This window comes from Alternaria arborescens (genome assembly GCF_004154835.1).
Source record: "Alternaria arborescens strain FERA 675 chromosome Unknown contig_5, whole genome shotgun sequence".
In the NCBI taxonomy this organism is placed as follows: Eukaryota; Fungi; Ascomycota; class Dothideomycetes; order Pleosporales; family Pleosporaceae; genus Alternaria; species Alternaria arborescens.
In genome coordinates this window covers 1-26954 of record NW_021167860.1, presented here as the reverse complement: position 1 = coordinate 26954, position 26954 = coordinate 1, and the positions used below count along the sequence as shown (strand labels likewise).

Sequence of the window (26954 nt, the reverse complement as noted above, 5' to 3'; positions counted from 1 at the left end):
ATGGGCTCTATTGATACAATCCCTGCGCCTGAAATCAAGACCGACATCGTCATCGGTAAAAATGAGGTCCCGAAGCCTCCTGTCGCGGATGACTTCATGTACGACTTCAAATACAATCACCCTCTCCCGACGACCGACGTACTAGGAATCGATATACCGGCCGATTGCAATGCTCAACTTGAGGCAGAGGGCATCGTGGAGAAACTCTCTACTGTTATGAGAAAGGGGGACGCTAACGCATTCGCCGATCTCTTCCTCGACTATGGTGAGTCTGCCTTCATTGTGTATCTTCCCAGTTCACTACCCGACAGTGGGCATGGCGTACATTCTAGCTGTAGCTGACATCCACTCCTCAAATTCACAGGCGTGTGGCGTGATAAGTTGTCATTCACATGGGATTTCCGTACGTTCAATTGGCGACCAGCGATCCTGAGAGCCGCGACCGACTTATTCCCCCGAACTCGAGCTAGGAACTTCCACTTCCTTAATCCCGCGCCAAAGATTGCTCGACCATATTCCGATTTCGCCCACCTGCAATTCGTCGTTTCCTTCGAGACCGATGCTGTAGTCGCTTCAGCGGTCATTAATTCTGTTCTCACAAAGAATGATGGATGGAAGATCTACACAATGCATACAGTCGCAGAGGAGCTCATCGACCATCCTGAAGTTGCCCCTGAGGATGGCCACATGACTGGTTTGATTAGCTGGGAGAAGCAGAGAGCACTGGATGTTGACGCTGCTGACCCTGAGGTTTTGATCATTGGTGGCGGACAAAAGTAAGTACCCTAACCCAGCCCCCATATTATCTCCTTCCTTTCCTTCTCGTGTCCGTATGCTCTACTCGGTTGCCAAGCGGTAGTAGTATCGGGATTATACTTACTGACCCGCGTATCACAGTGGATTGGCCATGGCCGCACGACTGAAAGCCCTCGGCATGGACAGTTTGATCATCGAGAAAAGCGACGAGATCGGTGATATCTGGCGGAAGCGTTACGAATACCTCTCCCTCCACTTCCCTCACTGGCCTGATGCGCTACCGTACTTCCCATACCCTAAGGGTTGGCCAACCTATACCCCGGCCCAAAAGCAAGGCCTTTACATGCAGTGGTACGCTTCAGCACTTGACCTGAACGTCTGGACCAAATCCACTGCCACCAATGCCAAGCAAGATGAGCAAGGCCGTTGGACCGTCACTATAAACAAGGAAGGCAAGGAAAGCCGAGTACTTCACCCTAAGCAGCTGGTCATGGCCACCTCGCTCTGTGGCTTGCCCTCAATGCCAGATGTGCGTGGCTTGGATAGATTCAAGGGCACGATTCGGCACTCTAGTGCTCATGACAGCTCTCGAGGCTTCAAGAAAGTTTGTGTCGTTGGAACATCGTCTTCTGCTTTCGACACAGCTTATGACTGCTCTCGTCGCGGCATCGATGTCACCCTCCTCCAGCGATCCCCGACCTATGTCATGTCTCTTACTCACTCCGTACCGCGTATCTTAGGAGGCTATGCTCCGGATAGCAGAACCCGCGATATCCCGAAACTAGAGGAGCAAGACCGGCTCTTCTTCGCAACCCCCTGCGGTCCTGGTGAAGAGCTTGGCAGGCGCAATGCAAAGGTTCTCGAAGATCTCGATAAGCCGCTTCTCGATGGCTTGAATGCTAAAGGCTTGCGGACGTGGAGGGGTCAGCGTAACACAGGCAATGCGACATTAGGTCAAACTCGCAACGGCGGTTTCTACTTCGACGCAGACGCTTGCAAAGAGATCATTGACGGCAAGATCAAGGTTGAGCAGGGTTATATCGACCACTTCACGGAGGATAAAGCGGTCTTGAGTGGAGGTCGAGAGAGAGAATTCGATCTAGTTGTATTTGCGACTGGTTTCACAAACACGATCGAATCTATCCGCGCTACACTTGGAGATGAGATCGCGAGTAGAGTTGGACCAATATGGGGTGTAGATGAGGAGGGAGAAGCCAAGACAGCTTTCAGGGAGTCTGGAGTGCCAAACCTTTGGATTATGGTTGGCTTCCTCCCCATGACTCGTTACGTTTCCAAGCTGCTTGCGTTGCGGCTGAAAGCACTCAAGGAAGGTATCTCCCACCCGCCATATAAGAGTTGAGTACCATTCGTAGTAGCTTAGTGAATATATCCCTGTAGACAAGACACTCCATACGCATGCTTCTCTCGGGCCTACTAATCCATCAACTACATACGCACGTTGGATCTACGTTGCACTTTGACTATCTTTATATCACCTGTCCCAAAATGAACTGCGAGTAGAACATATGCTTTTCATCATCAATGTGGCATCACGAAGAATGCTACATATAGTTATCTTAGCAGTAGCTTAAGCCAAGTAGTTTTAGTTAAATGATAGTAGCAAAAGGAGTAGAAGTCAGGTTTGCGCTATACGTCCGTACCCGTGTAAGATGATGCTTAATCATCTCGATATGTCGGCGAAGTGCTTGTTTCCTACGACCAACAATGACCAGCTGATCGTCTCACGGCCACACCGGAAGCTTACTCTAATACAGCCAGGACATACTATCGAGATTCAAGCGCCCGTTTTTATCTCTAATATCTTTTACTACATGTATGGGAATCTACAATTAACATAATGGTGATTTTCAGAAAGAACTCTGTTTTGTCGAAATATATTATCAAGCAGTTGCGAGTACACGCGTAGATGTGAGCCGACTATCGATTTGGAGTAAACCATTTCCTACTCAATCTCAACGACAATCTTCCCAGTTGGGTACAGAGCCGCGATATCCTGTAAATCGGTCATACCAGATCGGCCTTCGAAGAAGCCGTCCTCTGGCTCCATAAGGAGTCCGATACGTTCGTAGACATGAACATCTGGATACAGGCGTCGGAGAACGAGCGAGGCACGCACTTGGCGTGAAGGCAAATCTTCTCTAGTTTGCAGACACAATAGCAAGCAAGTGATCTCATCCTCTTCAGCCATAGTACCAGCGAATGTAGCATCAACCTCTGGCTGGTGATCTAGATGTATTGCATGCTCAAACCCACTCGAGAAGCGAACAACATCTTTGACCGTCTCTAATCCCATAATATCTAGTACCCCAGGCTTTCGGAGCCATGTGACACTTGCGCATCGACCGCGGAGACGGAGACTGCCTGAACAAATTTCTCCGAAGATGTTCAGTGTTTTGTGAGATATCTCGTAGCCAAGAATTTCGACACAGGTCTCATACCGTGGTACAGGTACATCTAGGATACCGGGCTTCACGGCATTGCTGCTGTAGAATCCGACACTGCCGTCTACACTCGCCCAAGACCATGACGGAGCCCTCCACAACGGCTTTGGCTTCCGACTAAGAGTTCTTGTGAGCCACGTCAAATCTTCGATAAGTGTTCGGCTCCAGATCCCGGCAAGATAATCGTTATCGGACTGTGCAAACAGTTTCGCTAAGCCTCCCAACGCTACCAGTTTGTCGGTCGAGTAGCTCAGCTGTAGTTGTGTATACAATGCAATAACACTTTTCCAGATTACCGATTGATTCGTAAGCACCTGGCTTGGACCATCATGTATGAAAGTCTTCGGAGCCAATAAGGGATTCTCAAGCTTGCAAATGCCACGACACTCACACCGAGCCTCCTTGACGCATTCAAAGAACAACTCATTAGATGTGAAGTGCAAAACTCTTGGTGATAGTAAGCGTTCTTGTAGGACCCAGCCGCGGCTCGAAAGCGGATGCAAAGCGTCAAAGGCCTCCCCCATAAATGCTAGATCGTCAACATGAGGGGAAAAGCTTTTCCGAAAGAGAAAGCGATATGGTTTCTTGTCATGAAGACGGCCGCTGACCTGGAATTGATGCCATTGGCGAAAGAGACCCTCATCACCAGATTTTGATGCGGTCGCCGCAAGTGTAACTACAGCGTCTCGATAGACCGTGGCCATCTTCATTGCTTCTCTCGCCCAGTCGCTTTCGTCGTCCTGTATTATGCAAAGGGTGTCGCACCAGATGTATCGCAATCCTAGAGCTCTCGTTACAGTGATTGCTTCTCTGAGGGTGAGTGACAGTTCCTCTATGTGAATGCACTCTTTCATCGCTGACAGATTCTTTCTGGTTGTGTTTAAGGGTTGCGAACCCAACCCCCCCCCCCCCCAACGGTGGCTTAGAGCAACGTGACAACCTCGCTCACCACTCGTCTCCACAAGTGCAATGTTAGACTGCTGGTCTGGCCGTCCCAGATCGAGCAATCTTGTTGGAAGTAGGCTATTGGACTCAATCCCCTTGTGACCATGAGACATAATACAGTTTGTAATCCATTCGTTCATGATTCTGAACGCCTAGATGGATCCAGTAGAGTGACACGTTTGTCTGGCAACTTTGAAATGCCCCCATGGTGCCGGAACCTGTTTGTTTCCAGCTGCATCTGATATGACTCAACGTTGTTGGTTATGAAATTGTAATGGGACCCAAACCTGTAGCTGTATACATATCGACGACCAGGCGATCGCCAGGATCATCGGAGAACCAGACTCCAACCTGCCTCGTTCCAAATTCTCCATGCTTTGCCCTAACACCATCGCGATCAAGGTCGGTGAGTATATCCCCTTCTTTGTAGACACGGTGCTCTCCGAGCATGTCAAGGTCTAAGGGGTAACCATAGCGGAACAACAATTTCAACTTTGTTGGGACGGAATGCTTTCTTCCAAGACAGTCAAGCCAACCGCGGCAGCCTCTCACTATAACGTTACAGCTGACGCAAAGCCGGGCCGAAAGATAGATGGTGCTCCAAGAGACTTCCGTATTGAGAAAACGGGGTGTCAGGTTTTCGAAAGACTTGCAGATTGTACAAACATCAACAGTGCGCCGTGAATCATATAGTAATCGTGTTGTTGCTTGGAGAGGAAGAATCGGTCGAGGGGCCGAAGGCTTGTTTCCCATGGTACAAAGGAAAGTCCGATCTTTCGGCAAGCTGTACGATTTTGTTTATGATGAAGTAGTACTAGATGATATAAGGTGGGTTTGGAGACCGCGCTTTCAGGATGATGTTGAAGCCGGTGAGCTTCTATCCCGCTTCAGCCGCACCTGGGCATTTTCTCGGCAGCTATGCCTAATGGCTTGGCTGACTTGCGTCGCTGAACCAGTTCCACAATTCTGGATCCACCGTAGTAAGGCTGAAGTACTCTGCCAACGATAGAACTCGCGCGTACGGAAGGTCTGTGGTAAAGCGCTTGCGCGCTATGGTGTTATCGCTGCAAGCCTGCCGAGGCGAACTCCAACCATAATCGCCGGCCGCGGCCACAAACTACCTCTACCTACGTTGTATTTATGGATGAGTAGTGTCGCATAGGTCTGTAGATTGATCTACGAAGGATCTTGTGATCGTAACTATGGTCATTGCACGCACGGATACTTTGGACAGGCTAACCGAGAACGGAAAGAGACTCCGAGATAGCTCATCATACAAACCCCGCTATTGCCATGTCGATTTCGTTATCGACAACCATTCTAGATGTCTTAACTCATAATCCCAGTCGATCACGTTCTTTGGCTCTACCTCTTTCTGACGTCATGCGCAGTGAACGTAGCCGTAACGCGACGCGAAAACATTCGCAGCCGCGCCGAACTCACAAACTAGGCGGCTGCTCAACCTGCCGGCGCCGCCATGTCAAATGTGATCAGTCACGGCCATGTTGCTCTGTCTGCCGTAACGCTGGCCTGCAGTGTGAAGGCTTTCCCTCCCAGATCCGCTGGGCTTCTATGTCTACCGGCCCGCCAGCTCTGAAGTCGGCCCAGATACCGCCACCCACGCCATCTGCCCAGAGGCAAGCAGCATCTCAAAGCACAACGGCGTCTCAGGACGCTTCTTCAACGGAACCAAATCAACGTCTGCATCCTATCGGCTAGATATCAGATTCGCACTAACAGCCTGCCAGAGCAGTCTGGGGAAGCAGCCTCTTCCAATGGCCCGCAACAAGACGACCGAGTGCCTCAAGATTCCATTTTGCCGTCCCATAGATCCTCACCAGCGAACATTCCGCTTCTCCCCCAAGAAATCGCGTCGAGCAGCGCCGAAATCCCCAGTCATCCACCAGCATGTCCGTCCTCTATGCTTCCGTTGGAGGATGTACGCCACGTGGAAGGTGACACAGGGATCGAGATGAACAAATCCGATCTCTTCAGCTACCATTCTGCCGGATCCTTCTCTGATCTGGAGTCGTTGCTCGATAACTCTGCCGTCCTCGGGTGGAACGACTTGTTTGGCTCTACGACGAGTCTATTTATGCCTGTCATACATGACGAAACATATCACGATTCGCTCGAAGTTTTAGCGAATGTTGCTAGTCGCCCACATGGATTCAATGATGGAGATGAGTTTCCACGGCATTCGTTCGAAGCCGAATCATTGCTGAGTGGAAAAAGTATGGGTACTTTCGCGGCAGTCACAAGCCCGCAACCTCCTCCATACACACAAACGGAATTAGATGGTGCCGAGGTGTTTGAAGATGCAAAAGTACTTCTGAAGCACTTTCGAGATGTCGTGATCTCCCAGTTCGCGCCGCTGCCAATGCACTCAAAGTCGCCATGGGAGATTCTCAATTGGAGCAATGCCGTACATACTCTCGCCGATATAACGTTTCTCCAGAGTTCCAATGTCAAACACGCAAACTTGGCTAACCTTTTCGCTATTATCGGTTGCTCTGCACACACCATCACTAAGACACAGAACTATCCTGGCGTTCTTTCGTACCAAAGAGGTGCCCAGATCCTGGATTATGCCTCACGGCATGCTAAGAGCCACATGCAGGAGTCTTTGAAATCAGAAACAGCTGGTCCGGGAAAGTCCAAGTACAAAGACCAGCTAATGGCTCTCTTCAGTCTCGTTGCGCTTGCGGTATGCATCCCACCCTGTTGTGGAGATCGTGCTAAATGTCAGTAGACGCTGAGCGGCAATTCGGCCGATGCTAGATGCTACATCATCGATGCGGAGCGCCTGTTGAGATTACGAGGACTGGCCAAGCGGGATGTCTCTCGCAAAGCTCGATTACTACACCACGTGTATACCTGGCTCCGGATCGTTGGTGAAAGCACTTTTAGCTTGCATGACTTCACCAGCGCCGGTTTTCAGGAAAAGATAGAAAGGATTATACAGAAAAGCACGGTAGTTTCTAGCGTTTCGTCGGCCTCGGAGCAGAACGCAGTGTTGGCAGATGGACACCCTCAACTCGACGATTTTCTTCGAGTGGAAACACACGGTCCAGATAGCGATCTCCACATGGGGACATCAAAAGACCAGGAGGCTGGTCTCCGAGATATTCATCTTTCGGATCCTCGCGAATGGCCAAAGACACTCTATATGGATATTTATGGGATACCAGAGGACTGGCTCAGCCTGGTATCGCAAACGACCAGAGTCGCCAACATCATTGACTTTCTCGAGCAAACGACCGAGCAAACGCCACGGGCCTTCACGGACTCTCTACAAAGGAAGACGACACGACTAGAGCACATGATATGCTCTTTTTCCGCTAAGCACAGCGTTTTTGAGACACCTGTGCCGTCAGATAGCAATAACGAGATTACACCCAATCATTCGATTTCCAGTCGTGCGATGTTGAGAGCAATGGGCTCAGCGTTGGTGATATTCTTCTATCGGAGGATTCGCAACGTCCATCCTTTCATCCTGCAGTCGCATGTCAACGACGTCATCACAGCACTAAGGGACTTCGATATCGCACAAGGTCCCACAAACACGATGTCTTTAGGTACGCCGTGGCCAGCTTTCATCGCTGGATGTGAAGCGCTGCCAACGTCTTCCCGGGATTGGTTAATGGGGTGGATGGAGAAGGGTGCAAGTCGATCCGCTTGTAATGGCTTCACTGCCTCACAAAAGGTCATGCGAGAGGTATGGGAGCAACGTGACGTCGTAAGGGCCATACAAGATCCTGAGAGCGGCATCTCCAATAGAGGCAAAGTTTACTCCTGGGTTGATGTGTTGCGAGAGGGTAAATTCTGGCTGATGCTATACTAGTTGGCGTGCATCATTGGAGTCATCAATCATACCATTCCTACATCTACATCAAAGCTTTGCAAGGATACCGTTCCCTTCCAAGACACTCAGATGGTTCGTCGTTATTTCTTCAACGGAGCGGCAGCCAGCCAAGGCCATGGTTGATCTGAACTCCTCGTACAGGATGCGGATACCCAATTCTACGCCGGCTTGACCTTTGTACTACAGGTATGTTAGTGGCAGGGCTGGTATGTGTCTAGACGAACTTACAGCTAAACCCCATATCGCGACTCGTCCGAGAAAGCAAAACTCTGCCCCAAGTGCGACAGCCTTAAAAATGTCTGAACCTCTCCGGATGCCACCATCCATGGCGATTTTTATGCGTCCTTTGGCGACTGGAGCACAGGAACGCAGCGCATCTAACGTCGCTGGCACGCCATCGAGCTGACGTCCCCCATGATTAGAGATTATCACCCCATCGACACCCGTAGCCACGGCTTGTTCAACGTCTTCGGGCGACGAGACCCCTTTTAGCCATATCTCCATCTTTGTGTGCTTCCGCAACCACGGGATGACTTCTTCCCATTCTAGTGTATCGTCAAAAGCTGTGGGCCCGTTGCGCTTGGTCTCATCATCACCAAAGTCGCCCTCCCCACTGGACAGAATATTTGGGAAGGACAAATTGTTCGGCAGGGCGAAGTTCGTGCGCATTTCTCCTAGCCGTCGTCCTAGCACCGGTACGTCGACAGAGAGGAAGAGGGCTTTATAGCCGGCTTCTATCTATATGTCAGTCTGCACTTACAACGCTATGGGCTACTCACTCTCAGCCCTTGCCAACAGCTGTAGGGTACGATTCCTGTCTCTCACAATGCACATTTGCATCATGTAAGGATTTCCAGCTCCTTCGGCTTTGATATCCTCTAGTGCAACGTTTGAGTATGAGGACAAGGCCATCGGTATCCCCGCCTTGGCCGCTGCCCTTGAGGTCGCCAGTTCCCCGTCTGGATGTGCTAAGCAATGCATCGCCGTTGGGCTGATTCCGCAGGGGAAACTCGCCCTGTAACCAAAGATTCCTGTGGTCGAGTCCAATCGAGAGACGTTTCGAAGAACGCGAGGCCGGATCTTGTATCGGTCGTAGGCCGAAACATTGTCCCGAAGCCTAATCACATCAGAAATTGCCAAGTGGAGAGGTTGATTACGAACGTTATCATGTCCATTGCGCCACCATTGTAGAAATCGCGATATTCTTTTAAAAGACGTTTTGTGCCTTCCTTCTCAAGATCCTGGATTGAGAAGACCAGAGGGTCAAGACTCGATGCCCGGTTCGCCATGGTTGAAACAGAAAGTATGATGTTGTAAGGTGGCCGTCTGTCGCAGGAGTTCTGTTGCGCTGTAGCCGCTCGTTTACGCACTGCGGAGTTTCTCTCCACCCACGATTGAGAAGTTCTCAAGATTTCGTTCCAATGGTTAGAGACGATCTTTCAATTATGCGTTGTTGCTCAACAGTCTCGGCTTGATGCCATGAGCGATGCGACACTCCCGGGCGAGATAAGCTAGGTATCTAGAAGCGCACGTGGACATCATGTGTTACACATTTACCGATATGAGAGCCGGAACGATTTGGCGTGGTGCTTACGGAACAACATACTGGACCAAGTTTTCAATCGACATCTAGACCCTCACGATGTGACTGATCAGCGTGGTCGGAAACAAGTCAGTCAGACTAACCATATCCGGAAGTTCACTCCGGAAGTTCACTCCTGTGGATGATGCCCCGCAACATCCATCCTGACATCCCTACACTCCTGAGAATTGCGAAGTGTTAATAGAGCCTCATATTCCAGTAGATACCACTGTTGTCCTTCTTCTCAGTATCCAGCATCTTGCACACCGTACGCCCTCTGTATACGTACGATCCTCACCTACGAATCTTTTATTTGGAATATCTCTTTTCGAACTCTGTTCATCTCACAAGCTATGGCGCCTCAAGAGATTAGCGGCATCTTAGTAGCACTTATCACGCCTTTCACCGACGATGGAAAGACGGTGCATGAGGGCAGGCTACAAGCACACATCAACCGGATGATTGAGGCTGGAGTCCATGGTCTTGTCCCTGGAGGCACAACGGGCGAGTTCACAGCCATGACATCAGAGGAAAGAAAGAACGGTCTGGAACTTGTCATCGAATACACAGCTGGAAGGGTTCCTGTTGTAGCTGGCATTGGCGCCTTGTCGACGTGGGAGTGCGTCGATTTAGCTACCCATGCAGCTAAGGCTGGTGCTGATGCATTGATGGTTGTTCCTCCATTTTATGATCCTGTCAACTATCAGCAGCTGCGGAAACTGATGAAGGAGGTGCACGAGGCATCAAACCTACCCATAATGTTCTACAACATTCCTTCTGCGAGCGGCATCACCCTATCGCCCACGGAGTTAGCGTCTCTGTCAGAAGTAGGCGTTAAGTACATGAAAGACACATCAGGGAATGCGCCGGCGCTGACGGAGCTGCTTTTCGAGCTCGACGACAAGATCACGGCCTTCAACGGCTGGGATACCCTCACCTTCTACGGCCTCGCTGCAGGGGCCAAGGGTTCGGTGTGGGGCGCTACCAATATCATACCTGAGCTTTCAGTGGAGCTGTGGAACAAGCTGGCCGTTCAAGGCGATCTTCGGGGCGCGCGGGAGCTGTGGAGGAAGATCTTTCCTATCTGCAAATTCCTTGAGAGCCACAACTACCCGTCCGCGGTCAAGACGGGCATGGAACTGCGAGGATGGGAGACGGGCGGCCTGCGAAGGCCGTTTGATCTACTCGCCAAAGAGCAAACCGAAGAGCTGGCAGGCTATTTGAGCGCGTCAGGGTTGCAGACGGTGAAGGGCAAGTGGCTGTCAAACGACGCTTGAGATCATGCGACTGGATCATGACTACAGTGAGAATTCGAGAAGTCGATATTGGGATCATGTGTCATATATGTTGTTGGTAGCCTGAATGGAACCCTGTGACTGCAAAAAGGCATTCGTGATCCGTGACTTGGCTGTTACACAGCGACAAATATATCCTTGAGGATAGCTGAAATCGAAAACTTCAAACCGTCTCATCGTACAAACAATACAGTTTCGAAGATCAATCTCAAAATCAACAATATACCTGTGTCGCTAATCATCTACACTGCAGGATTTGCGAATATCAGACATAATTGAACGCAGAACAGACCAAAGTACACGTTTCAATATCCAAACTACCGGTCTGGTGACACATACTGACTATGTCAATCATCTAGTGTCCGCTACTACCCGAGTTGGAATTGTCAGCACAAGACCAAGCACCAGACGTTCCAGAATTGTAATCGTCAATGATACCAACAATAGCACTGTATGAACCAGCAACCATGATAAACGTCCCAATAAGAATCACAAACGAGGCCCAGACAACGCCGATCACCCATTTGGTGCCTTTGTTTGGGCGTTTGAGGTTATCGTACAGCCACATAGCTCCGAGCGGTTGCATCGACATGAATGTAGCAAGCAGAGCGCCGACGAGCGAGATGAGAGAACCAAAGTTTGGCACGGCCGAACAGATGACATACGCTGCGAGCGTAACACCAAGCGTGCACGACAGCCATGTGATCCAATGAGTCTTGGAGTTCGAGACAAGGTGCTTGGATCCCTTCATTATGCGGAGGAAGACATACTTGGCTGGGTAGTGGGTGACGAGGCAAGTCGAAGCGATGAGACCGGTGATAGCGAGGCCGTAGCAAACGCGCTTGAGAAGAGGGCCAGCAGAACCAAGAGCAGGGGATGCCACGTATGAACCACAGAAGTAGTAAACCACGACACCGACGATGATATAGATAGCCGTCATCGTACCCTGGCAGATGTACATGGCTTTGTTGTAGTCCCTGGGGTCGCGCATCTCAGACATGATGGCAAAGAAGGCAGGTGTGCCAGCGTAGGCGAAGACAAAGGTGTTAAGAGCGGACATTGCCTCGATGAACGTGGGGTTTCCAATCAACTTGTAATCTGAAACGAACGGTCCATCTTGGGGCGCAGCTGCTGGACGATCCTGGAGGCCCACTGCGATGGTCAAAGTGAGCAGCGCGGTGATGATGGATATAACACCAGCCCATGCGAGCCACGAGATCTTTCCAAGAGTCCGAATCGAGCCTGTCAAGAAGCCAATCACGGCGGCCACGGCGACGAAAACAGCAGTACATGCTCCGTGCAGGGAAAGGGCGTTGAGGGCGGTGGAGATACTCGAAAAGCCAGCCGCAGCCACACAGATCCACCCTTTCGATCGTTAGTACTTCACCGTTTATCACGTCGGCAAGGAACTTACAAAGCATGAAGGCAACGCTCATGAACTCTTTGCCAAATTTGCCGCCCAACATCTCACCCACGTCTACGATGCTGTAAACCTCAGGATGATTGAGCCTGAATCTACCAACCACGTAGTTACCCCAAGTAATTGTACCCCCAATACCAATCATGCAGAGCACTCCGGGGATCAGACCAAGCGAGTCGAATGCAGCCGGAATGGAAAGCACACCCAGCCCGATCTGCGTCTTGATCATGACGACGACAGAACCCATCCAACCAACCTAGGGTTGTAAGCTAATGCGCAACATGTACAGGCAGATGCGAGGACGTACATCGCGATAGTTGGGCCCCTCCTCTGTAATCTCGCCAAAGACGTCGTCGGTGATGGAAACCCTGCGTCCACCTGTGCTGAACACACTGCCTCTGCGGTGTGTCGTCTGCGGTTCAAGATCATACTCATTTTTCTTTTCGGGCGACCGAGTCGATTCAAGGTTGCTGTTCGGCTCGTAAGACATGGTGAGACTAGAGTGGTACGACCGTGTGCATGGAAGATGAAGATGAAGAAGACGAGATTCCGACGACGGTACTGATGGGTGGATACCCTTAGACTGGTGTGCGATCAATGTTCGACAAGATTTAGATCAGCGCTGAACTGGGGAACGCTTGGTGTTTATGAACTAAAACTGGTTCCCTTCTGTAGTTCGATCTGGGGTACATATACTGGTACGTAATTCACAGGGCCCTTTGGAGCGCCTTCATCGCACTTGTGTCAAGAGCCACAGCGATCCCCATGAACGCTAAGGTACGCACAGGCCGGGTTCCTGTCCCAACGCTCACGTGCTGACCCCGGGAATCGTTCCGGGCGGCGAACTGATAGAAGCCGGAATGGAACACCGAATCTGCAATGATGGCACCTCTCCCGAGATATCTGATCCTAGTCAGAGAAATGCCTCATTGTACATCTTCCACGCCAACCCGAGATAACGTCGGTTATGAAAGGCGATAAGGTTACCGGGGCCGCCGTATGCCCAGGCGCCTATGGTCGCACTTTTGAAAAGTTTACTCATCTCTTAGATGGCTCCAGTCATTCTGTCAAGGAGTGACATCAAGCATTGGCGAGCGCTGGGCGGGGTATTGCGCGTAACATTGTGTCTAGAGGTCCTCGCAAACTGAGCATGCTGGTTGCGCCATCTAGTCGGAAATTTGAAGCCTAACAGTGACGCAACAACGCGTGGGATCGCGGCCCTAGTGCGTTGTTTTCCTGGGGATGGGAAAGGGCCGAAAGTCTTGTGCGGAGAAGGCGTCAGGCCAATGAGGCTTAGCTCTGGAAGATCATGACGCTAGTCTGATAAAGAGGGATCATTTCCGAGCTAGCAGCATGACAGCCAACCGTGCATCGGACCTTCCGGTCTCTCACAGGCTGTGAGCTGAATCGTCTGGGTTTCATGCTGAGATGTCATCACCGCTCCTGGCGCTTTCCGAACGTCGAGCTGAAAGCGACATGTGGGAATCAACGTCAACGTGCGACTTCGCAGATGATCTCTTAATATCCGGTAATTCACGCCTGCCCCTTGTGTCGTCATTACTATCCATTGGAAGCGCAGGAGTCCAGATTGCGTCAGGCCACAACCATGAGCCTGGACCGGAGTGAATGCTGTGGCAACTCACGTCGTTGGAATCGTATGGCGGTCTTGGTTTATGAGTACAGGATGATGCGACGATTGCATTTCTTCATACTGATCAGCAGCCTCGGTCCTACTTTTGGTTTCTGCGCTTTTAGAGCATCATCTAGTTGAAGTAGAACCCTTCGACGCATGTATTGGCTGTGCGCGAAGTGCTTTAGACTTTGCGATATTATAAGTTGACGGCGCTAGCGGGTCGCATCACGTCGGGTATCAGGGACAGGTGAAGACCATCGCTACCCTAGTGCCTACAACGGAGCCGCGATTCAACATATTGACATCCACAGCCGAAGCAAATATCTACATGATCGCACATACCTTCAACTTACAAAGTTAGGAAACAGCGACGGTCTTTCGGTTCCGAATCTTGCCAGCCGTCGATGCATGCGAACATGGCTATGGCAATGGCCAGGGTGTGTCATGGGATTTAGAGAGATATGGGAACATGTTCACGCCACTGCGACCGATCGCAGGCGACGTATTCCCTACGCTATTGCAACAGCATCTCGTCAAGCGGTTGCCATAGCTTTCATGCTTCTCCACTGGCCACCGCCTCTTTATGCACCTTCTCGCAGTACCTCTTTAGATCCTCGCACCAGAGGCCGACCTTGCCTTTCAGCGTGTCCTCGTACATGACCTTGACAAGCCGCGAAAGCATGCCACCCATGATTTCCCAGGTCCTAACTTCGCACTCATTCTCACCGGTGACGATGACCTCATGAAATCTTTCCAGTTTCATGCCAAACGCGTACATGCCTCCGTTGCCAGTCCAACTCGCCCTATATACCTTGGTGAGATCAGCCGTGAATGCTGGATCTTCAAGTTGTTCGGGCGTAAGGTACGATGTCGGCGACGAGGGGGTGCTGATGTCTACGACTTTGAGTGGTGTCAAAGTGACAGCGTCCGGTTTGTCTGCGTTCATGACGACGGTGAAGCGCATTGTGCAGCCGATGGTCATACGATCTTGGGCCTGGAGATATGTGTACAAAGTCAGCATCTGTTTCACGTCGCAGTCGTACGGCGTCATCGCTTGCCTTTCCATCTTGCGGGCCCTCGGGGGACGAGGGTTGTGTGAGGATTTCCGCGCGAGGCACCCAAGTGTTCCATGCCGGATAGTTGGCGGCGTGAAGGACTGTGTCGAAAACGAGCGGTGCCGGGGCGCGTACGACGGTCGAATAGGAAATCTGGAAAACAGCATTCTCTCGCGGAACGATCTTGGAAGTGACACCGTTAGACGGCGGCCAGGCTGCGGTTCCAGACATGGCGCAGTGAGTCGTTTGCGTGGATGCGCATGGTGAGCGGCACTGGGAGTGTTGTCACTTACGCCCGGCTGACGACCCGGGAAGTTGCTGACCAGTAGGCGCGCGAAGATGCCTTATCGATAAGAGCTGTGGTGTCGTTCACGTGACATCTCATGGAACGGCACCCGTTCGGCAATCTATCCGAACAAGTCGTCCATGTGTCCCCCACTTCTACGCGCATCTTGAGCCCGGCTGTCGATTTCTCCGCATGCCCACCGTCTCCAGGCGCATCAATCTGGTCTACATATTGTGCACGTCGGGCTTGTCCTATCCCGCAGCCCACAACAGCCTCATACTATCGATACAGCTTCTGTCTGAAGTATATCTGCTATAAAGCATCGCGCGGTTTCCTTGCGCGCCAAGTAGCATTGCGACGCGTGATCGTCTCGCCATGAGTTTTTGGCCGGTGGTGAATTGGAATCACACATTAGCCGGTTGCTGCACGAAAAGCAAAGGCTCTCGAGCATGGAGCTTCGCATTGGGAAAGTAAAGCGTCCGACTTGGAGAGTCTCCGATTCCTCGTCAACTTGGTCAAAACGTCATTGCACAGCATTGCCCTGTCACGCATCTTTGTCGGCAATTGAAGCGGCGGCTTCGGAACTCACGCCGACCAACAACTTTCCCAAGCAGACCGCGACTCGTTCCTCTACATATCAATGAATACCTCGCAGCTTTCGGCCACCGCAGTCTGGTCACACGGAACTCTTCGCATGCACTTTGGCGCCGAGTCTTGCATTGCAGAGCTTCAAGCAGCTTCTATAATGCTGTCGTCGACTCGGCGCAAGGCTTGGTGTCGGTAAGCTTCAGGCAAGTGCAGCGGCGTCTGTGCCGCTGGGCGGATTACCGCGTCTAGTAAGCCTTGGATCGCTCGACCACGGCCGCACAGGATTTTGCTTCGGCTAGCAAGTTTGAAGACATGGAATTCAGAAAGATCTGCACTACCGTGGTTGCATCTGGAGACGTTCCCGCCATCTAGCACTGCTGAGGGGCCGCCGTTCCAGCTATTGGGGCCCCACGGGAGCAGTCTCCACACCGTTGAACGACCACGCGCGCAGGCCACGATGTAACCTGGTTGAGCTCACGGCAGCATGCTATAAAGAGGTCCGGTCGCTCATGCGACGTCCGATGCCCGCGTTTTGAGCTCCAGAAAGCAGTGAAGCCTCCACAAGTATCCTCTCGTGGCTCTACACACCCAATCCTGGGTCCGACATCGCGCTACACCATTTCCGATCATGGACAAAATATCAAAGTACAATGTCGTTCATCGATATGAGAAGCGCAGCCTGCTCATCGCGTGCGTCTCCCTCGATGGAATATTATAGACTTCACTCACCGTGATACCAGGATCAATTGCATCGCCGGACTATCAATTCTGTTCTTCGGTTACGATCAAGGGATGATGGGAGGTGTCAATACTGCCTACGACTATTACACACTCATGGGCTTCGGCCACAAAGGTACGGATGGTGGTCCTGTTGTTGACGACACGTTGCTCCAGGGCGGCATCGTTTCAGTGTATTACCTCGGGACTCTGGTGGGCTGCTTGGTCGGAGGCTCCATCGGCGACCGCTTCGGACGCATCAAGACCATCTTCGTCGGAGCTGCTGTCGCGACTGTCGGCGCATGCTTGCAATGCTCAGCGATGAATCACGAGTGGATGATCTGCGCGCGGCTCGTCAACGGCTGGGGTACTGGCATTCTCAACTCCATCATTCCCGTCTGGGCCACGGAGACTGCGGAACATACCTCACGCGGTCAATTCATCGCCATTGAATTCACACTCAATATCCTCGGTGTTGTCATCGCATACTGGCTTGAGTATGCATGTTCCTTTTATGGCGACGGTACTTCGTCCTTCATCTGGCGCTTCCCCATTGCATTCCAGATCCCGATGCTCATGATACTCATGGCTGCCGTCATGTTCTTCCCGGAGTCGCCGCGTTGGCTTGTCAAGGTCGGTCGCGAGGCCGAAGGACGGTACGTGCTGAGTCGGCTTCGAGGCGACGCTGGGGAAGACAGGGAGAGAGCCGAGACTGAGTTCCAAGAGATTGTGGCTTCTTGCGAGTTGGAGCGCTCCAATTTCCGTAAGCAGAGCTACTTTCACATGCTATTTGGTATCGGCTCTGGCAAGCTGCATACTGGTCGTCGCGTTCAGCTTGTGGTTTGGCTCCAGATCATGCAAGAATGGGTCGGTATCGCCGGTGTTACGATTTATGCGCCAACCATCTTTGGCATCGCAGGCATGAGCCCAGCGAAGCGACAATGGATCTCAGGTCTCAACAACATCTTTTACATGTTCGCGACACTTATCTGCGTCTTCACTCTGGACCGTATTGGGCGCCGATGGACTTGCTACTGGGGTTCGGCAGGCCAAGGAATCGCAATGGCGCTCGCTGGAGGGTTCTCCTACCTAGGTCAAGAAGCCACAAAACGTGGCGATACCAGTGCGGCATCGTCATACGGCAATGCGGCGGTATCTATGGTCTTCATCTTCACAGCCATTTTCGGCGCAACATGGCTGACGGTCCCGTGGCTCTACCCCGCAGAAATCTTCCCGCTAGAGGTACGCGCAAAGGGTAACGCTTGGGGCGTCGTCGGCTGGTCCATCGGAAACGGCTGGCTCACGCTCCTATGCCCAATCATGTTCGAGTCGCTTGGGGAGAAGACGCTGTACATCTTCGCCGCGTGCAACGCGATTACGATCCCCATGGTTTGGGCACTGTACCCTGAGACAAACCAGCGCACGCTCGAGGAAATCGACCTGCTTTTCGCGTCGGATAGTATCTGGAACTGGGAGGCAGAGAAGAACTTTGCGGCGCTGCAGGAGACGCTTCCTTTCGAGGCTACATCGCACGCAGCGAAGAATGACATCGAGCGCGTTTCGTTGTAGAATTTGTGGTACTCGTATTGGTCAATGCTTTAGTTGTGTATGATCTACTCGAAGGCGAAGTCTAATTGATGTAGTTGATCTTAAGCTTGAGATCTCTTCTCTACCCGTCACTGAATAACCCTCTTCTATGCACTCAACGTTTTTCCTATACGAAGACGTGATTTCGTCTATACTATACATATGTCCAATCCTCCATGCGAACGCCATCATTCGATCCGGCCGCCATCAGGCGTCCTCCGTCAACAGTAATTCTTACGTTATTCATGTAACCACCCGCCGCCGAAGCCAAAAAGAGGCAAGGCCCAACGATCTCTGTTTCTGCTCCCGCTCGCCCAGCCGGGCATCGTGCCACTGCCTTTGCCGCTTGGGGATTGGACTCGATCAGATCGCTGGGATCAGGTTTCACAGAGGCGCCAGTCATCTCGGAAGGAAAGATACCTGGGAGAATCGTGTTGACCCGTATCTTGAAGCTGTTAAAAGATTCATCAGCACACAAAGCCTCTATCACTAGAACGGCAGACTTACGGTGTGAATCGCGAGGCGAGTAGACTTGCACAGTGCAGTGTCGCAGCCTTGTCATTAGTGTCGATCCGGCTGGGAGACGAGGTAAACTTACTTTAGATATTGGATACGACAATGCTCCAACTGTACTAGGATACAATCAGCTACAGCTTCGCAAGCAGACAATATGTGATGGCTTGCCGTTGTAGCATCATGCCTGCTATAGAGGCAATGACGATGACCGTTGGAGCTGGTGACTTGCGTAAAAGAGGAACCATCCTTGTGCTCATAAAGTAGACGCCGTTGACATTGATTGAATAGGTCGACTGGAAGTTCTCATCATCAAGGCCGTGCCACAACAATTTCTCGACTGCGTCGGGATCGTTGTGTCGACTGTCAAGCTCTGATGCTTCAGCTTTCCAAGGACGATTTATTCCAGCGCAGTTGATCAATACGTCGACATGGTCTTCAAGCTTCTGTAGCGCAATCACCACTTCATCGACTCTTTGTTTAGAGCCCACCTCGCCGGGTAGTCTTATCAAGTCAGCACTCTGGCCATGGTGAAATGGTCGTTTCGAGGTAAGGCACACGGTGGGACAGAATAGCTTACGATATGACACTGCCACGGCTCGCTGCATTAATCTCGTCTGCTGCTGAATTGAGGACATCGGCTCTCCTACCCACAATGTAGACCTTGGCGCCGTTGAACGCAAAACTGCCGGCTATGGGTAAGGGAATATGTGAGCAAGGCCTGACGCGACCACCGTCTAGGACTACATACCTTTCCCAAGCCCCGAACCTCCTCCGGTCACGACGACAGTCTAAGAATTTCAGCAGCTGTAGGTCTACGCTGCGACCTACACACCTTCCCCTCGACAGAAAACAGCGAGGACAAGCTAAATGATTCGAGGTCAAGCATCGCGGATGCTAAGCCAGATACTGGCTTATCTGACGGTGATGAGAAAACAAGAAGAATACCTCAAACAAGGGTGAGCGACGTTGTGACCTGTACAGCCCAGCCGAGTACCGCGACTTTGTGCCAACGTCATGGAGCGGGCCGGTGACCGGTCCGAATCGGTGTCGGATACGGCTCGGGCAGCTGAGTCCAACCACCATAAGTAACAATTTCCCGAATGTACAGAACGGGCTTACCATCGCAACAACTATCAAAACACTATTCGATTTGAAACATCCATCGAAAATGGGGTTTGCAATCGTCGAAGACCGCCCTATACCTCGTCAGTTCCTACCAATCCATTTCTAGATGTCGTATCAGTGTTAACCACGATACATACAGCCGAGTCCTACAATTGGCGAATCTACACACTCACGATCGTGGCATCATTTGGAGCTCTCACATTTGTGAGTGAAAAGAAATATCTGTATCGAGAGCCAACAAGCTAAGCTTTTGTGATCAGGTATACGATGGCTCGTTCTTCGGAACGACGCTCGCCCGAGTCAGCTTCCAGGAGGTAAGTCAATAACATTGCGGCGAATCTCTTTTACTTCTATAGCTGACGAGCTCAAGCATTTCGGCTTCAAGGATATGTCCACCTCTGCTCGAACATCCAACACGTCAAATATCACCTCGTCCTACCTCGCCGCGGGTTTCTTTGGATCACTCTTTGCTTGGCCATCCAGCGAGACGCTTGGTCGAATTCGGGCAATGCAGGTCAGCTGCGCTGTCTTTTTGGTCGGTGCTGTTCTCATGACTGCTACAACCTCGAGCTTGCCAATGATGTATGCTGGGCGAGCCTTGACTGGCTTTGGTGTGGGTGCTTTGACGGGTATCATTCCATCCTACTTTGCGGAAGTGGCTTCCACCGCTATTCGTGGACAGTTGACCGGGTATCTTGACGTATGTATACATCCCTACTTCCAAGATGTGCTGTGCTTATTTCTTCCCCCATCAGGTAGCATACCAAGTAGGCTCATTGGTCGGTTTCTGGATCAACTACGGCATCAATCAAAACATGGGAGTTGACGCGGCGATCACCTCTCGCATTCCCTTGGCCTTCCACCGCAGCTCCTCACTATTGCAATGCAAGCTTAGTACAGCTGCCCTCTCATGTATAAAGGGCCTTTGATCCATCGTCATCTCGTCAAAGCACTTCATTCAAATTTCAACAACAATACTTCACCAATACTCGAATCTTTCGCTCAATATGCAGCTTACCAAGTACCTCTCCGTTCTCGCCTTTTTGCCATTCTTGGCCGTTGCCAACCCACTTGCCGTCGAAGATGTCTCTTCTGTCAACCGCTTTCCTCTCGAAGCCCGTGGTGGCATCGACTTCTGCGGCAGCGACTTGCGCGTAGCCGGCAACTCTTGCACATTTGGCGGCGGCGAATCGGACCCGCATGCTTGTGGTATCAAGGACAGAGCCGTAGTGGTAAGTCATTGCATCGTATGAATTGGAGACCTGAGGTCTAACAACAGAAAGCTGTACTGCGTGAATGGCAGTTGGGCTATCAACCACCGCTGCGCTCAGGGCCAGCAGTGCATGCGCGACAAGGGCCCTCCCAAGCGACGCAATCTCGTCTGCCGATAGAGAGATAGCTACTTCTTATTTGTAAGCGTGGCTGGGCAGAGATTGAGATTTAAAGACTGCTATACTAGAGAAGCTCTTCTTTACCCATCTTTAACTACTTATCTACATGTCTTGAAGTTCCCAAAGTGTAACGGGCTCAAGGGAACCCAATGAAGCAGTATGAATAAGTTTGCTTGATGCATACCTCTACGCGTACTGAATTCTAAAGCTTACTGTTTCGGCGACATCGTAATCGCTATCCGTAGATGCATCACCAAAGATGTGAAGCGCCTTCACGAGGAACTTGTACGTGCCGCCTGGCGCAAACGAGCCGTCCGAGAGCTGCCCATTCCAGTCCCACCAAGATTGTCCACGTGGCACGTACTTTGTAGGGAAGTCGACGATGCTGCCCAGAGAGGACGAGTTGTTGCTGTCAGTGGTCAAGACCTGAATATCTAGCAGTGAAGTTCCGAATGCGAAATCAGTTTGGACCTCCGGTAATACGACGGTAGCGTTGGACGCAGTGTTTACCCTGGAGGGGATGGTGAAAGAAAAGTCAGCGGGGAGAGGCATAGCATCCGGATCATCAGGCCTCGTGAGGTATGTGTTGTTGATGTTGAGGACGGTCGCTTCAAGCATGCTGCCAACAACGCCGAGGTAAGGAAGGCTCAGAGAGTCACCGTTGGTGCCATTGAGCGTGATGTAGCCGCTGAACACGGGGAGACGGGTTGCATCGAGCGCGGGCGGTGAAACCGTAACGCTGACAGCGACCTCGCTTTTGGCGGAGACAGTGACCTTGTCATCGCTAAAGGATAGCTCAGCACCCTGAGTTACGAGCTCGTTGGGGAAGCTCATTGGAAAGATCGTGCCCTCTTCGAGAGTGTAACCGGACGCAGCAATCACATTGGCCATGCTGTATGTAACATCTTCGGTGCCAGTGTTGGTAATGGTGAAGTTCGTGGTTCCAATGCGGTTGTTGGTGTCATTGAAAGAGACACTGGAAACGCTTAAGACAGTCTTCGTGTACGCGGCGTCATAGGCCTGGATGAGACCACCGCCTTGCTGAGCGATGGGAGCAAGATAAGTGTACGTGGTACTACCGTCATTGAAGAGATTCGGGTTTGCAGTCGCAGAGAGAACGCTTTCAAGCTCTCTAGGGTCGAACGTCCCACGGACCTCTGCGACTAGCGCGGTAATAGCAGCCGCAAGTGGAGTTGCCATAGAAGTGCCAGAGAGCACAGCATAGCTACCAAGAGCACGCGGCCAAGTGGACAAAATTATACCACCTGGTGCTGCGATCTGCGGCTTGACATCGATCTCGAACGTCGGACCCCAGGGTGTGGTCGTACTAAGGAATCCACCGGTAGCGTTATTAGATGATTGAGCGACGAATACCGGAGCGATAGTGGGGTCCAAGATATTGACGGTGACAGTAATTCCAGCCGCCAGATTAGCAACCCACTCTTCACCCGTCTCGCGGGGCACCATACCTATAGCAAGGATGCCATCAACTTCTTCAACAGAAACACCGATTACTCTGCTCGGAGATTAGGAACTAGCGCGATGCATAAGCTGAATTTATCCGTATACGCACGTCTTGACATTGCTGTACAGCATGATGTATCTGGCTCCGGCATTTGCGGCATTGGTTGCCTTCTCGACAAAGGTGCAGGTTCCTCTGCGGATCAGAACAACGTATCCGGACAGATCGGGAGTGCCAGCTGGGTACGGATCGCAACCGTTTGCAGGGTCGGTAGGATCATCGTTTATGTTCCACAATGGGAGACTGATGTTTCCCCAGTTCGCAGGGGAACCGTAAGTCCATCCGAAAGGTTCGGGTGGCGAGCTGGCCGACGAGTTGCCTATAGTGTATGTCGCGTTCATTAAGAGTTGAGGAATAACGATGTTATCGATGGCAGCGACCGCCGTTACACCCTTGCCATTTGATGCCGTGCTGGTGTAAAACAGGCCTTTGTCGCCTTCATTGGAAGCAGAGAGAAGACACGGTACGCCTTGATCGACGATGCGCGAGACAGCAACGGCCCAAGGGTCTTCAGTCCAGCCTGAAGAGTAGCCCATTGAACAGGTGATGATATCGCTGCCGTCTTCAAACGCTTGATTGAATGCAGCAATCAGAACATCATTGGCCACCCGACCAGTATTACACGTGTAGGTTCTGTATGCACCCAGAGTGACGTCAGGAGCGGCTCCAGTGAAGCCCATGGAGTTGGCTTGAGCGGCGACAATGCCAGCAACGTGCGTGCCGTGGCCTACGCACTCGTCCATCGGATCGTCGTCCGGCACAGGGGTATTGGAGCCGTCGTAGTCGTCTCCCACCAGGTCAGCTCCATAGGAAACTAAGTAACCTTCACCAAAGCCACCGCCCAATGCAGGGTGCAGGTAGTCAACCCCGGAGTCAATGATCGCAATCTTGGTGCCCTTCCCAGTGATACCCTGAGCACGGAGCTTGTCGACTTGCGTCATAGCATGGGTCGAGTATGTATCGCTGGTGTTTTCGCCTCCCTGCCGCCTACGGAGCGCGCTCTGACCCGAACTTCTATCCTGGCCTTCCCAGACAATTTCGTTACGAGGCCGAGCTTGAACGCGAACTGGCCAAATTTGCTTGACCATATCCATTTCTGCAATCTTGGCCGCAGCAGCATTTGCATTAGACACGTTCTGAAGCTGGAACGAGATTCCTTTGAATAGCTTGTAGTTGAGATTCATGCGGTGCTCTATACCACCCTCATCGATTTCGAGTGTGTTGTAGAAGGAGGCGGAGTCCTACATGAATTAGTTGATAAAAGAATAGTGAGAATGTCGTCGTGTACATGGCTTGCCGCTAGTTCGACAATATAAGCACCTGTGACTATCTGTCCAGTAAGCTCTTTCGGGGATGCCGCGGCAGTGAAAAAGAATGTGCAACCCAGGATGGGGATGCAGCACCTCCAATGTACCATAGTGAGCAGTGCGGCAGAACGAAACAAAGAGCGACAAAAGTCCCAGAGGCCCAGGCAAGAACGAACAAGTTTAGTGTGGCAGTTGTATCGTGCTTATTTATCCATAGAGCTCGGCAGAAGCGACGCAACGCGCCATAACGCCGCTACGGTCCGGATCGGATAACCATACTATGCCAGGTGCGTTCTACATGATCACACCCGGTGAAAAAGGCGTTAATAAAAGGCACAAAGGACACAGACGGCCTCGGTGAGATATCTATACCTGGATCGAGACGGTAGGCCAGATCAGGAGGTATTTACGCAAGGGTAGCCTGAAGGATCTTAAGATTAAGATACAGCATGGGCGTCGCCAAGATGCGCTTCATTTGTTCCTCGTTGTTTCATATGCAGGTACCCTCAACTTACCGATCAGACGGGTCAAGCACGAGACAGAAGTTAATTGGAGGACCACTATGTATGGACTCAACCTGCCCCGTTCAGATATCTGGTGCTAGTGACGGTGGATGTGATGATCCCAAAGGACGATGAGGCCATCGGCGCCGATTCAAGGATTACTGATCAAGTGTTGGGATGAGGTACACATAATTCTTGCAGTCGTGGCCAAGATGTTGCATCTGATGCACTAGGGTCGAATCCGCATTCACGGAGTCGGCGAAAATCCCACGGCCCAAGTCGATCTAGGATGCGATATGCAGTCCAACACTGTTCACAACTAGGAGTCGTTGAATGCCTGTTCTTAGAAGGCATTATTGATTGCCGCTCGGTAGTGCAGATGCTACAAGATCTTTCGTGAGAGATCATGGCAGATCTCGCTATTCTTTCGTAAAATGAAGGTCTCTGCAGATCCGATCAACCCGATGAGAACAGGAAGCGGATAAGTCATTGCAATTGCTCAACTCCGGGTTGAAGAACAGCTCAAGACATGAGCTGCTCGAGGGCGGGTGTATACTGCTCATCCGATGACGAAGATGGATAGTAGGAAGGAGGATGATCAACTTCTTCCCCGTGTATTTTGCAAGTTCAGTGTTTGTGCGTGCCACCTCAATCGCTTGGCGTGCTCTTGAATGAGACGGCCCGTGATAACGGATGCGCTCGGAAGTTTGAGACTGTAATCGTCTGTAAAGAGCTAGCAAGTTGCCGGCGCGGCCGGAGACGGGGCCACTGCGGGTATCTTGGCACGATCCGAGCGTCAGAAGCCACAGTCGAGCTGATGCTGTCACTGCGGCTAGTTCCTGTGATATTTTACGGCTGCTCGCCGGGTTCTAGAGCTCGTCAGCGAGTGTTCAGGTGCTTAGAGTGCTGCAACACATCATAGTGCGGCCGCTGCTGCTATCGTTCTCGCTGTGAATACGGTGCCTTGTGTGCCATCGACGAAGTGCCATGTTAGCGCCTATGTCATTGGACTACGCAGGGTCACGACCGTGCCGGGTGCGTGGATGAAGGCAGTGGAGACGAGGGGTGAGGCTGTCTGGACGATTTCTGATCACGTCGTGGCAACAGTGTTCACGGACTGGAGCCACCAAGAGATGCTTCGTGGTCGTGCGCGTAACTCATATTCGCGGAGTAAGCAGCTGGTTGTTCTATCAGAGCTTTCGTAAAATTTTGGGAGAACTTGATTACTGAGCTTGTTCCGCGTCCCCGCACGAGAATGAGTAAGAGAACGCGAACTTCCCCGCACGGTAGCCAACGCGACGTTCCACCAATAAGAACGCGCGCGCAACATTACTTGCCCTCTGAATGTCGCTGACGACACTGTGAAGCAAGACAAACAGTACCATTGCATTGGCATGAGCGCGGAGCGATACAGACATGCGGCATCGAAATGCGAGGCGATTTATGAAGGATGACCAGCGGAGTAAGAGAGCGCGAACTTCACTTGAGGGGAACGCACGCGACATCGCGAACCCGCCGAACGTCACGACTGGCACTACACAGCAACACGAGCAATACTATTAACAGGAACGCTGAGCAACACAGGCATGCTTCTATTGCCGCAAACAAAAGCTTTGCTATCTTAGTAGTAGGCTATACGTGCAATACGTTAAGGGAAGTAAAAAATATAATTTTAGCTAAAAGAACGTAGGTAACGTCACTTATTATTTGAATATTACTATTAACGCTATATAATATATATAGCACTATTAATAACAATATTAAGCAACATAAGTATACTTCTAATGCTGTAAATGAAAGTTCCGCTGCCTTAGTAGCAGGCTATGCGAAAGATGTGTTGAGGCGAGTAAGGAATGCGATTTTGGCAAACCTGGACAGGCGTACCTACCCTAGAGGATGTGCGCGATTGCACTACAATCGCGCTGTGTTGTTAGTAGCGATAAGAGAGCGATAAGAAGCGAGGCGTAGGATCGCGGTAGTAGGATCGCGGTTAGCTAGCTACGCTACTAAGCTGGCTATAGAAGATCGAAAGAAGCTATTTTGTGCAGATTTACGCTAGGATTTCAGATCTTTACTCGGTTTATCGATAGCTGCTCTCGTTGTTGAGATATCCGCGTTCAAAGGTATAGTTTGAGTTTTAGTGTTCCTCACGTGACTACAAGCTACACAGCCACTGTTGCAGCGCTCTAGCCACACAATTTGATATAGAATTACGCCACAATTTCAAATCTGTATCTAGTTTGTTGATAACTGCTCTACTTATAAAGATATCAATATATAACGTTGTAAACTACTAGACCTTGCGCAAACTACTAGACTCTGTGCAAACTACTAGACCTTGCGCAAACTACTAGACTCAAAATGTTGCGATATCGATCGGTATACAGCTTGTATGAGCC

The 26954-nt window shown here is 51.2% G+C and overlaps 11 protein-coding genes across 11 annotated transcripts; 5 read left to right on the top strand and 6 right to left on the bottom strand.

Annotated features, from left to right (window-relative positions):
• AA0111_g2665 (hypothetical protein) lies at positions 1-2116 on the top strand (the record flags this gene model as incomplete). Its single annotated transcript, XM_028648461.1, has 3 exons — positions 1-265; positions 365-776; positions 898-2116. 3 exons carry the CDS (start codon positions 1-3, stop codon positions 2114-2116), a joined length of 1896 nt encoding a protein of 631 aa, XP_028509761.1.
• A 603-nt stretch (positions 2117-2719) lies between these two features.
• On the bottom strand, positions 2720-3070 carry AA0111_g2664 (hypothetical protein; the record flags this gene model as incomplete). Its single annotated transcript, XM_028648460.1, has 1 exon — positions 2720-3070. One exon carries the CDS (start codon positions 3068-3070, stop codon positions 2720-2722), a length of 351 nt encoding a protein of 116 aa, XP_028509760.1.
• Positions 3071-6135: 3065 nt separating this feature from the next.
• AA0111_g2663 (hypothetical protein) lies at positions 6136-8007 on the top strand (the record flags this gene model as incomplete). The annotated part of the gene is made up of 2 exons (XM_028648459.1): positions 6136-6870; positions 6916-8007. The coding sequence occupies 2 exons, from the start codon at positions 6136-6138 to the stop codon at positions 8005-8007; spliced, it is 1827 nt and encodes a 608-aa protein (XP_028509759.1).
• A 48-nt stretch (positions 8008-8055) lies between these two features.
• AA0111_g2662 (hypothetical protein) lies at positions 8056-9317 on the bottom strand (the record flags this gene model as incomplete). Its single annotated transcript, XM_028648458.1, has 4 exons — positions 8056-8208; positions 8257-8762; positions 8808-9145; positions 9190-9317. 4 exons carry the CDS (start codon positions 9315-9317, stop codon positions 8056-8058), a joined length of 1125 nt encoding a protein of 374 aa, XP_028509758.1.
• A 646-nt stretch (positions 9318-9963) lies between these two features.
• On the top strand, positions 9964-10887 carry AA0111_g2661 (hypothetical protein; the record flags this gene model as incomplete). The annotated part of the gene is made up of 1 exon (XM_028648457.1): positions 9964-10887. The coding sequence occupies one exon, from the start codon at positions 9964-9966 to the stop codon at positions 10885-10887; it is 924 nt and encodes a 307-aa protein (XP_028509757.1).
• A 373-nt stretch (positions 10888-11260) lies between these two features.
• Positions 11261-12815, bottom strand: AA0111_g2660 (hypothetical protein; the record flags this gene model as incomplete). Its single annotated transcript, XM_028648456.1, has 3 exons — positions 11261-12270; positions 12320-12581; positions 12633-12815. 3 exons carry the CDS (start codon positions 12813-12815, stop codon positions 11261-11263), a joined length of 1455 nt encoding a protein of 484 aa, XP_028509756.1.
• Positions 12816-14511: 1696 nt separating this feature from the next.
• Positions 14512-15244, bottom strand: AA0111_g2659 (hypothetical protein; the record flags this gene model as incomplete). The annotated part of the gene is made up of 2 exons (XM_028648454.1): positions 14512-14952; positions 15017-15244. The coding sequence occupies 2 exons, from the start codon at positions 15242-15244 to the stop codon at positions 14512-14514; spliced, it is 669 nt and encodes a 222-aa protein (XP_028509490.1).
• Positions 15245-16515: 1271 nt separating this feature from the next.
• On the top strand, positions 16516-18173 carry AA0111_g2658 (hypothetical protein; the record flags this gene model as incomplete). Its single annotated transcript, XM_028648453.1, has 2 exons — positions 16516-16577; positions 16628-18173. The coding sequence occupies 2 exons, from the start codon at positions 16516-16518 to the stop codon at positions 18171-18173; spliced, it is 1608 nt and encodes a 535-aa protein (XP_028509491.1).
• A 665-nt stretch (positions 18174-18838) lies between these two features.
• AA0111_g2657 (hypothetical protein) lies at positions 18839-19593 on the bottom strand (the record flags this gene model as incomplete). Its single annotated transcript, XM_028648452.1, has 4 exons — positions 18839-19208; positions 19285-19396; positions 19456-19495; positions 19540-19593. The coding sequence occupies 4 exons, from the start codon at positions 19591-19593 to the stop codon at positions 18839-18841; spliced, it is 576 nt and encodes a 191-aa protein (XP_028509488.1).
• A 1246-nt stretch (positions 19594-20839) lies between these two features.
• AA0111_g2656 (hypothetical protein) lies at positions 20840-21223 on the top strand (the record flags this gene model as incomplete). The annotated part of the gene is made up of 2 exons (XM_028648451.1): positions 20840-21064; positions 21116-21223. 2 exons carry the CDS (start codon positions 20840-20842, stop codon positions 21221-21223), a joined length of 333 nt encoding a protein of 110 aa, XP_028509489.1.
• Positions 21224-21409: 186 nt separating this feature from the next.
• AA0111_g2655 (hypothetical protein) lies at positions 21410-24162 on the bottom strand (the record flags this gene model as incomplete). The annotated part of the gene is made up of 3 exons (XM_028648450.1): positions 21410-22739; positions 22797-23986; positions 24034-24162. The coding sequence occupies 3 exons, from the start codon at positions 24160-24162 to the stop codon at positions 21410-21412; spliced, it is 2649 nt and encodes an 882-aa protein (XP_028509487.1).
• Between the last annotated feature and the right edge of the window lie 2792 nt (positions 24163-26954).